Source organism: Pararge aegeria, chromosome 9 (assembly GCF_905163445.1).
Source record: "Pararge aegeria chromosome 9, ilParAegt1.1, whole genome shotgun sequence".
Taxonomy (NCBI): Eukaryota; Metazoa; Arthropoda; class Insecta; order Lepidoptera; family Nymphalidae; genus Pararge; species Pararge aegeria.
In genome coordinates this window covers 14,067,788-14,079,894 of record NC_053188.1, presented here as the reverse complement: position 1 = coordinate 14,079,894, position 12,107 = coordinate 14,067,788, and the positions used below count along the sequence as shown (strand labels likewise).

At 36.5% G+C, this 12,107-nt stretch overlaps 1 protein-coding gene across 11 annotated transcripts in view; it reads right to left on the bottom strand.

Moving 5' to 3' along the window:
• Window positions 1-11,779, bottom strand: part of LOC120626133 — a 130,732-nt gene extending 118,953 nt beyond the window's left edge. For 7 of the 11 annotated variants that reach the window (XM_039893418.1, XM_039893425.1, XM_039893423.1 and 4 more), the window contains exons 1-2: window positions 11,401-11,779; window positions 10,934-11,210 (exon numbers count right to left, since the gene is read on the bottom strand). In XM_039893418.1, coding sequence (XP_039749352.1) covers window positions 10,934-11,035 — 102 coding nt within the window. In that variant the 5' untranslated portion in view covers window positions 11,036-11,210; window positions 11,401-11,779. Of the gene's footprint in view, window positions 1-10,933; window positions 11,228-11,400 lie in introns of those variants that run through there. The other 4 variants (XM_039893419.1, XM_039893420.1, XM_039893421.1 and 1 more) reach the window with 4 other exon arrangements.
• Window positions 11,780-12,107: the final 328 nt, after the last annotated feature.

The window sequence follows — 12,107 nt, the reverse complement described above, 5'->3', positions numbered from 1 at the left end:
CAATATAAACATCGTCGCTATTGACAAAGCTGCGCTCAAGCTCCCATACTATCCTGACCATGTTTGCAAGCAAAATAGACTAACCAATCTTAGAATACTTCATCCAAGTATTACTAAGGTCTTGTAATAATTAATATGAAATGCTTACCGTAGTTTTTAAGTCTTTTTGCTTAATGTATTACTAACATGATTACGAGTCTCAGTTGCTTGGGCAACAAACAATTTATTCATTTATTATTATTTATTTAATTCTCACATGGTTCTAGAAATAAAGGCTATACGTTCACTAAACGTTACATATTCATACATGCATCTATCATGAATCCGATTCCTACTGGTGAACTACAACTCGCTTTTATAATGAGCGAATTATCTTCCAATATCATCACGATTCACGACCCGTCCGCCGCCGGTCGTGCGCCGTGGAAACACTATAAACAACGCATACAACAAAATATCTTTCACCTGACCGAATAACTGTTTCAAAATTACCATTTTGATTAGAATAATAAATCATCAGCGATAGTGATGAAGCCTATGACTTATGCTCTATCTAAAAACACATAAATCTAAAGCTTAGAAAGTAGAGTTAAAGGAGAAAATAATATTTTTTTCATAATCATCCGCAGCCTATTAATGTCCCAAAATTTTAGAGCATAGAACCACCACGCTGCTCCAATGTGGGTTGGTGGGCTTTAACTACTATTTCCTCAATTAAGTGATAATAACCGAGACCGATGGCTTTTACGTGCGCTCCGAGGCGACGGGGCTGACACCACTCACTTCTTAACTGCTACCGAAACTTCTTTAATAGAAAATAAACAATCATGTTTTTTGTGTTTGCAAGCAAGGTTTCAAGATAAGTTTTGCTTGCTTAAAATATGGAGGAACCGTAACATAACGAAAGCCACGAAAATCCGGCTAGTTAGAGCGCTTGTGTTCGACATATACCTCTGTGCTTCGGAAAAATGGACCCTGCGGGAGAGTGAGAAGAAGAAGATAGACGTTCTTGAGATGTGGTGCTGGAGAAGAATGTTAAGAATACCTTGGAATGCATTCCAGACCAATAAGTCCATTCTTGAAGAACTCGGCATCACGCAACGTCTATCCTCCATAGTACAGGCTCGTATTCTCAATTTCATTGGTCACGTATCAAGAAGAGACAACGACTCAATTGAACGTCTGGTTGTCCAAGGAAGAATCGAGCGCACCAGATCACGCGGAAGATCGCCCATGAGATGGTCTGAACAAATAAAGGCTGTAGTGGCTGTCCCCATACACGAGTGTGCTGTAAAGGCAGCTGTCAGAGAGGAATGGCAAAGAATAGTCAAGCGTGCCACAACACTTAAGTGACGACCACGACCGCTCTGACAAGAGCGAACCGACTAAGAAGAAGATTGCTTGCTGAAAAGAATACGAAATGTGAATCGACCCTCGAAAGTACGCGAAACATAAATAGATCAATCTCGTCGCTATTATAAGAAGGTACGTACATGGCTATTCCCAAACGTATTCGATTACCACTGTGAAAGTCTCTGTAACATTATCCACGCAGCAAACATAACTCTTTTTTTTATCTCGTAGTAACCGCATTCGCATATAAATACAAAGGTGAATTAATCCACCACAAAGGGGAAAGTTTCGCATGGTTCACATAATATGGGAGTGGTAGATTTTATCACAAGCATGCAGGATAAAAAGTATCTACCATATGCCTATTGTGAGTGCTGAACGCGATTTCATTGATATAAAAACTATGGTAACTAAGATTTAGATAAACGTTCTTTATGTATCATCATCATCATCATTATATCAACTCATCACATAACCCGCCCACTACAGGGTACGGGTCTCCCCCCACAATGATAAGGGGTTAAGGCCGTAGTCCACCACGCTGCTGGCCCAGTGCTGATTGGTGAACCCCACACATCTTTGAGAACATTACGCAGAACTCTCAGGCATGCAGGTTTCCTCGCGGTGTTTTCCTTCACCTTTGAAGGAAGTGATATTTAAATTGCTTAAAACGCACATAACTTGGAAAAGTTAATGGTGCGCGCGTATTGATGTAGAATTAAAGGTTATGATACTAAAAGGGCTCGGGAGTTACATCTTTGAAGCACTTCATACAAGCACAAAAGCACTGCCTACACTAAAATTTTTACATAACTCATAAAGGAGAAGAGTTTTTCCATCTTATGCATTCTCAGATCAAAAATTCTGTGAACCACTGCTTATATAAATAGGCAGTGCCATCGATGTAAATCTACTTCAGGCAGTGCTCTTTTGCCTCTATGACTGTACGCCACTATTTATTATCATCAATAAACTTATAACAGTCTACTGCTGGACTAAAGGCCTCTGCCGATAGAAGGATTTGCCCATAGTCACTACGCTGAGAATACAGATTGGTTATCGCAATATATGTGGTATTATATGGTAGTAGTAGCACAGAGCACGCTACCCGTTCTCCTTTATATTCTACTTGTCGCCTCGTACGACAACTCGGGGAAGGCACAATCTTATAATTACTTAAATATATAGAAAGTTAGAAACATACTATTATAATATTAAGGATTACATAAATGATAAAAAAGCTTAAGTATGAATTGCTCTAACTTAATAGTTTAACATTAACTAGACTGTGATAAAAAAAAAACTTCTTAGACCAGGGTGCGTTTGGAACCCTCCTAGCTTTAGTTTTAAGTTATCACCATCACTAACATCAGTGTAACATGTTAAATGTATTAACGCTTCATAAGTGCCTGTAATGTTTGTTTGTTTACTTGAACGCTATCATCTCAGGAACTACTGGTGCGATTTGAAAAGTTATTTCAGTGCTGGATATCATCACGTTATGACAAATAGGAGTATAACACCTTTGGAGAGCTTCCGCTGCGTAAAATCATGTATGACATAGTTGTTCCCCTTTGAAAGTTCTAAAAAAGTCCGTCTTTTTTGCAGCTATATTTTATGGTTGACTTATTAGTGGACGAAGTCGCGAGGGACCGCTAGTTACTAAATATTTGTTATGCCGGTCAACTATTTGATTAAGATATAAATCCTTATATTGAAATTAACACCAGATGTATTGCTATATGTAACATTCTTCAATAAGAAAACAAAAGTAAACAGAAGGTATTTGTATATAATTAAAGAGTCTTCAATCTTGCTGAGTGAAGTTTAATAAGCAATAATTAAGTCTTATGTAAAACCACGAAATTACGATTTGTGGTAAGCAACATATTTGTTAAGAGTCTAGCGAATTACTTATCACCCTCTCACATCTACTGAAATTACGATTATATTATAACTTGTTTGATTGTATATGCATTACGACAATAGAGTTTCAGACACTTTTGGCCGATTTAATAAAGGTGGAAACGAATTCACATTTCAAACTTGGTTACTTACTTTTGAAAGTACAAGGTCAGGTGTCTAAAAACTGAGCTAAGTATGCAGTTGAGATCATTTCAGTGAAACCAAAGATGCGGAAACAAGATAGAACTGTACAACACGTAGAATGTTTAGAAGAGAAGAACTAAAATAAATTATCTCTACCAATGTCACTATGAACTAAAAAAGTTACATGAAAAATATGGAGTTGATATTTTTGGTAACATTATGATGTATGTGGAAAATGCGCACTGTGTTTATATATGGTTTTACAGACACTGGAAAAGCCCAACAAATTCATTCAGATTACATGTATATCGCTAGTAAATAATAAAGAAGAAATATTCAGGTAATTGTTAAACGTTGATTTACAAAAAGAGCAACAGTTAAGTTTATTTTTTAGGCTTATTTTAAAAATAATCTCCCTTCCAAATCAGTTGTGAGTCACTACAAATTGATAGAGTTTAATATAGTCGCGAGAATAACTAACTAGATATAATTTACTAGAGTATAGTAGCATTACCCTGTCTTGACATATTTTTAGAAAGAGTCGTTTTCCTTGAGTACAGGTTGAATTTAACTTGACTAACAAACGTAATAGAGCAATTATTTCTCGGCTATAGGTAACTTATAATCTTGTTTTGGTAGATATTGGAATGGAAACGAGTGCAATGTTCTTTATCAATAAGTCCACTTTGAGAATTTAATTACTCCTAGAACGGATGTTAATGTCAAACAAATGAAAGCTGAAGTAGGATTAAATGAAATTGCAATTTTCAATTCAAGTAAAACTAACTTTAATATAGTTATAGGGTAAATGTCTGTCTTTCAGGTTCTGTGACTCATGAATGATGTTAAAACGTTAACATACTTATTCTGAATTATCTTGTTTTTATTGTCCGCTTGGACCCAAGTAACACTCAGCTCCATTCTAAGCACTGTTAGGATATTGCCACTTTGTTTATTTTCCTATCGATTGACGCCATTTTGGCGCTGTAAGTTGTGAAGCTGTAGTACGAGTGTCTCAAGAACTAAAATTTGAATTACTAAAAACACTGTAATCTTAGTTCCAGAGTACTCCATATGTACATAGTTGTGCTTCAAATGGGGACAAGATTACAGCTGGCATAAGGACAATTTGTGGTAACGATAGAGCTCAGTGGTCTATACATATATTCGTAAGTGTAAGTGTTTAAAATGCGTAAGTAGTAAGAATGCAGTTTTTCTCTTAATAATAATACGTACAATAATTTGTTTTAACGAACTGACGCTTAGCACAATTTTGTTTTCATGTAACTGATGCCCTGAACTAATTCATTTTTAGGGTTTATAGTACGCCACTCGATACTAAGTAACGTAGACTATCGATTGGAAAACACCTGTCAAAACTACGGCAAATGTTGATTATTTATATCCTTCGCTGTGATGATCACCGAGATGACGTCATCTCGGTGGTTTATCTACGTTACGCGATCAATATGACAGCTAAATGATTAACACTTGGTATACCTAATGATCACCATATTTAGCTTGCCACCTAAATACGGAATGACCTTGCATATCACAAAATAATTGCTTCGAAGGATTCTAGATCATTAAAAGTACCGTTTTGATGTTTGTTACGCGGTATGGATTTAGCTAAGAAGTTTACTTAAGATACTTATGTTTTTTTTGCAAGAACGCGTAATATTTGCTTTAATTTATTTGTCTTTTCTGTCTTCTGTTTACATTTGAGAAGCACTGTGAATTCTTAAATTTTTATACGAACGTGCGTATGTATGTCAACTATTATTTTATATTCTGCAGCAAGAACATATGACCCAAAAATATTTATTAAAGTTTACATAAAATACCATTAAGTATTAACTTAAAAATAGCTTTGCACCTACTTAGAACATCATAAAGACTACGAACATTAGTTAGGAATTCAGACTAGTTACCAAAGCACCTAAATTATTGTACCTAGGTACTGTAACTTGCTAGTTTCTATATCAATATAATATAATCATATTGTCTTATGTTTATGATGTGTCAAATAATAATAAAAAAGTACATTTCTTATTTCCATATTGTACAATAAAAAACACAAAGAAATCACATTAGTAACATGTGATTAAAGGAAGCATCGAGACGTAAACTAGCTGCAGCCCGTGACGATCGCGATGTGAAAACGTAATTACTACGTAACACTCGTCAACTGTCTGTAACTTTAATCGTAAGCTACATTGCGCACTTAGATATCATGACTCCTTTTCTTATATTTTGACTACGAACGTCATTTATCAACGCAAAATTAAAAAAATACAAAATTCAAAATTCTTTTATTTTAAGTAGACCTAGTTTAAAAGAACTTTTTAAACGTCAAGTCAGTCTGCTTGTAGTGACTCTACCACCTGTTCAAAAACTCAGCAGATAGCTCTTTTTCAATAATATTTTATAGTCTAACAATCTTTATATTTTGTCTATCTTGTGAGAGATGAGTGCGGAGTGGCTTGCTTCCAAGCAGTCTTGTCGTTTAGAAATTAATCAATCGTATAGTAACCACGATTTAGTAAATGTTGTTAAATACATTGTTTAAACTAATAATATGTTATGCTATATCTTACTAGCGGTCCCCCGACACTTCGTTCACGTATCAACAAACTTAAAAGATATGCTGCCTAGAACTTTTGCAGAAAAACAATTCCTGCAGGAAATAAAATGAAACAATCCAGGAAACTTTCCATGACAATCGAGGAAATAAAAGAGATCAGGCGCATCACCGACTGCCATCATCAACATCGTCATCGACATCATCAGCGACTCTCATCATCAGCGACTCTCATCATCGGTGCTCTCTGCTCTCCGCACTGGGCACATACCCCCCAACAGGTTAGTCCGCTATCATTTTAGACTGCACCATCGATTCACTTAGCAATGGTAGACATTGCAGTAAACTGATAACTTGTAGAGCAATAAAAAAGCCTTCCGTTTACAATAAAAGCAATATGAATAACTTTGACCGTAGCCTATTATGCTGAATTGGTGGTTTCACATGAGTAATGGAATACACAATACGTACCTACAATTCGTAAAGCTTCGTGAGAATTCTAAAATAATGACTAATAAAACCTTTGTATTATAGGAATGATGAATAAGTACTTATAAACAATCATGTTAAAGAAAATTAACCTATGTGCAATAGCATATACTTTATGCAGGCGCAGCCTGCCCTAAAACAAAATAGAATTTTGTTCTTTCTATCCATTTTAAGTAATCTTCCTGATTTATGTCTTGCCTGGTTAATTCCCCTATACACGCCACTTCATAGGGGTAGAGGTACCTACCTTAGCGCCAATCGTTGATGCTCAGCGTATCGAGGCTTTAATTTGGAACTCCATGGAACAGTTTAAATTTTTTTTTTTTAGTACTAGCTACCAAATATTGATATTCTTAAGTTGACGGTTTGCAAAGATTAAGCATTAAACAAAATCATGACAAGTCGTCAAAAGATAGGAACTTTTTTCTACACAATTAAAATATCTTCCTATTACTTTTTTTCACAGAACACTTTATTCAAGCGGCTATAAAAGTAATATGACTTATAAATCGTTTTAAAGAAAGAGCGCTCTCTTTTTAGTTTGGGTCAAATAATATCTACCTACTCGCTCCGATTTAGGTGGCAAAAATTGTTACGATGAAAATAACAAACAGTTACGACGCTAAATTGTTAACCTTACAACCAACGATTGAAGGGGGATAATCGGGTCACTGCCCCCCATTGTGACCATCGCGCAACAATCGCACGCCGGTTTAATTGTAAAATTGTAACTGCGCACGAGCATCGTTCATAACCATCTGAACAAAGCTCCATTCATCCCTTGTCACGTTTCGAAAGACCCGGAGATCTAGAGCGATATTTCATTAAATGCATCGTTACAAGGTTGTCTGCAGCGCATCCAACAGATTCCATAGAATAGATAAAATATTAATGCCATAGTTTTGCTTGCCAAAGGTCAAACTTTTTAATAATGTACACCTACACCATAAGATCTAGGAATGGTGGTGGCTGATCGGAAGTCAGTAGCTGATTTTATTTGTTGGCAAATCTGCCTTTGATGGACTGGTCAAAATTATGCATCAGTGGTCGATATAAGTTACAGTGGGAATTCAAAATAACAGGAACCCAGATTGAAAGAGTAAAGAGAGTATGGGAAAGAATAAAGAAAAAAAGTATTGACGGAAGTTCAAGTCACTATTGAAGAATAAAAAATGTTAATTAAAAGTTAAATAGTTTGATATTTGAGTTTTTAATTTGTTATGCCGTAATAAGAGATGCAAAAGATTAAACGCTGTGTGATATACATATGGGGTTTCTTTTACGTGTTTTCTATAGCTTTCATGACTTATACCTCACTCTCGTATGTACTTAACAAAACCTTCAAAGCATAATTAACTCTTCACTGCATTCTTACCAGGTAGTAAGTCATGGTGAAGTACCTCCAACTAATAGCATTAGGGGCATGGGTGGTGCTTATTATCTTTATAAATTTTATTTAGCAAGATTGAGACGAAAATCAAAACTCGTTATCTCTGCTAGACTTCAAAATTCTTATTTTGGCATGCATATTTCTGTACTCACATGCTACATTATAAAAAAGTCTTCATAAAAGTGATGTTTACTCAAAACACCACCTGTCTATACCGGGTTAAATTCTCATGAAATAGATAATTTTTGTGTATATATTGAAGATGTAAGAATAAGCTTTTATAGATTATATTAGCTACGAGTAAAGTCCGTAAGACTACACCTATCCCACGTATCAGGCGAATGACATATGAATATTAGTCTTTCCTTGATGCAGGTGAAAATCAAGGAAGCGCTCATTTATTCAATATCTCTGTTTAATCGTATACCTACTTTTATTTTTCGGCATTTAAGTGAGTTGCCGTCATATCTTAATCAGCCTTATAAAAAACGGTCGTACATCAACAGTCGTGTGTATTCTACACTATGTCAATAATGGCCAAAACTAACCCCACGGTTTTCAACAATAAACGACCATAGTATATTATTGCTTTGACATTTCAAATTGTTTGGAGAATAAATTTTCTAGACCAAACATTTTATATTAACATATTAAATCAAGGTTAAAAAGCCACACAAAACTGTATAACCTTAATTTAGTAAGTACCTAGCACAGGTCATCTCCCATATTCAGTAACTTTCCTGGCATTATTGCTGCGAAAAGCGTGGAGGATAGCCAATTAAGCTTAATTCATAATACGAGTATATTATGGAATTCCGCAAAGTAACGCCTGCTTCTATCCAATACTTTTCTGGCAGTTACCAACTACCAACGGATGGTGACCTACAAACTTAATATAAAATTTGCAAAGAGTACGTATAAAACTAGCAATGCCAAATTACGTATTTTTAATAAAGCGGAACGGTAAGCTACCTGGATAAAAAAATATTATATAGGGCAGCCATACTATTTCTCCATCTCTCTCTATCATCCCAAGTCCCACAATTTCGAAATGTATTTTGACGGCATGCAATCATTCCAGCAGAACTTGGCCCTCCTCGTCTTTGGATCTTCGCCCGTTAGGCTGTATAATTCTTAGGTGTACTATAAAACGAAACAGTTATCATGTCAGCTATAAGGTATTTTTTTATATCGGTACAAATTTCTTTGCTGCGATTGACTTTTAGCTGTAATAAGTATGACTCATTTCAAAGACATTCCTCCGATCAGCTTTAGATGACCTAATCGGTGTAAACTTGTTCCTATATGAGCAAGATTTGAGTTGTAACAAAAAAAAGAAAGAGCATTATAAAATCAATACCTACTTAATCTCCATTTACCAAAGTAGGTAGATTATGCAAAATAGAGAAATTGCCATATGAAATCTTGTTTATTAAACTAAAGAAGTAGAAAGAATATTTTCGTCATCTAGTTTAAAATAACGTTAATAAAATTAACATTATGTGTATCATGAAAAATTTCTAGTGGGTGGATGGGTCATACATGTCCAGACTATTATTGTTTTTTTTATTATTTTGATTGACTGATTGAGCAGATGGGCCACTTGATGGTAAGTAGAAGACCATCGCCTATAAACAGAGCTACACTTCACAGGGCATGCAAAGAGCACGTTCTACAATGTGCCGCCCCGTGACCATCAATGAGGCGTAGTTGTGAACTGAGGCGTAGGTGTTAAGCCTCATGAGCCGGCAACCACGATCTGAAGGTGAAGGGACCTTCAGACCGGACCACAGCAATGCTACTAAGCAAAAAAAAGTAGGATAGTAGTATTTCCCTGCACAAGGGAACTTCTACATTACACACAAGTAGTAGCTTTACTGGTGTGAAATGTGAAATTAATAAGGTACGAAGATACCTCTGTTTGTCTCACTTTAAGAAACTTATTCTGTGCCTAGTCCTGCAAACTCTGCTCATTCTTTCGGATTTGAGTTTCATGATGTGAGCATTATGATCGTAGTGCTGAATTGTCCTGAAGCACACTTTTCCCCACACAAGCCTTCAAAACACACTAAAAAAAATTGTTTCTATGCGCTTGTGCTGTGCCCCCAGATTGTCTTGATAATAGTGATGCGGAAATCGTATATATGGTAAGATTGGCCCCATAAATGAATGGAAAAAAACAAAAAAACAAAGTTTGTTGATTTGAATGATAATAATGAGCGAAGAAACTTTGAACACATATGAAAATAAGAACTAAAAAAGGATCACGCTACCGATTCCGTTGGTCAAACTATCGCCCCTCGTAGCCTGCCGCCCCGGGGCATGGCCCTTTTGTTTCTAGGGTAAATACGCCCATGACCTTGGTCCGAAAACCCACACAGAGTCCAAACGAACAAATAAACCGAATCTGAGCCTCACAGAAGGCACTGGTTGACGCACTTTAAGGCACTTTTGCCCTAGAATTCCGCTTCTACAGGCTAAAGCTCAAAATTATTTATAATAACTTCTTCATGCACTTACACCTTATAAATCTTTCTGCGACATAGCTCATAATCATGAGACAAATAATTATAGACTAGAGCGACCTTGGGACACACATTTCCCGATAAATCTTAATTTCCAGGTTACATTTACTGTATTCTTGCTCCACGCACCCGCTGAAGATGCTCGCAAGGCCCTTCAGCAAATGATGTGAACGCGTAGGTAAGGGTCTGAATGATCTTGGTCACAGAACTCTAATTAACACCGGACTGTCACTATGCAAGTCACAGCACAAGTCTAGTCCCCATTAGAATCGTCAAATGTGACATACGAATGTCTTTGGAACTAATAAAATAAGTGTTTCTATTTATTCATATTTAAGTCCCTTGAACTCGTATAGAATATAGATATATCTCAGGGATACTTAAGCAAAATGACAACAGCCTTTCCAGTGACACACAATAGAAACCAGTGGTTCAGGGGTACACATTAATTACCCCATAAGCTAAAATTTCAAGAAAAAAAAACATGTGGCACTTACTTTACCACAATAACTAAAATTTCAAGAAAAAAAAACATGTGGCACTTACTTTGCGCGTGCTCCCGCTGATGCTGCTAGCAAGGCTCTCTGCGTCATAGTGACGCGAGAACGCGTACGGGCCCGGATGGTCCCGGGACACACATTGCCCCATAGGCTCGCTCCCACAACAATCAAATTAGAAACAATGCCACATCTGCCACTAACGGTTATCAGTATTTATTATAATCACTTCATCACAATGCACATCTAAAATAACATTAATAAATAAATAATACAAGCCTACATTGTTTTTCTTGCTTTTGTTCCGTTAGTTATTTGTATCATACCTAATGGAAATAGTCGAGTTATTTAAATATTTGACGCTAGAAACAATCCAATGACGCAAACATATAAACTTTTCAGCGTGTATTAACGAAACTAAAATAATTTAAGTATACTACTCAAGCAAACTAAATAAATGACAATTACAACTATTTACTATTAGTAATAGTATTGATTTCATTTGCATAAACAGACCTGAATGTAAAATAGAACTTTTGTTTACAAACACTGTATGCTGTTATTTTCATTTTAAAAGACCAACGAGTTACGATCATGAATACATCCAAGTAAACAGCTAACGGAACTGATGTTTCGTTGAAAAAAACCTCAATAAGGATCCACGTGTGATCGAAGCTAAATATTCGCGGTCAACGCCACACCTGCTGCCGATGGGTGGGTTAACGGGCGCCTAGCGCGCACTGCGCTCGATGTTGTACTGCGACTTGCTATGCCAAACGTTAGTGGATGGTGCGACCTGCGCGCGCGCAACGTGCCGGCAGCCGGACCTTGCACAGCTGTTGATTGACTCATGCCATGCCATACGTCCACGCGCACCCCTCGCAATTGAATTGTATGGCTTCAAAATAAACCCGTGGAACCCACCCGCTTGTGAAACATACAAAATACAATGTAATGTCTATCTTTTAAGCTTGACTTATACGCGGTCGAAGTCGCGCTGAACGGCTAGTGTAATAAAAAAAAATTAAAACCCATTTATTAAGGATCATTCTTTGCATCTGTCTTTCCTCGCATTGCGTACTGCAACGCATCCTCCAGGCGTTCTTGAGAAAAAAATATTGACATCAAAATCAAATTGAAGTCAGGTCTGCAATTCCTCGGACCTGTGAACAAATTTCAATTTAATCAATAGATACGGCTTGGCTACGGCCGTTTATGCCGCA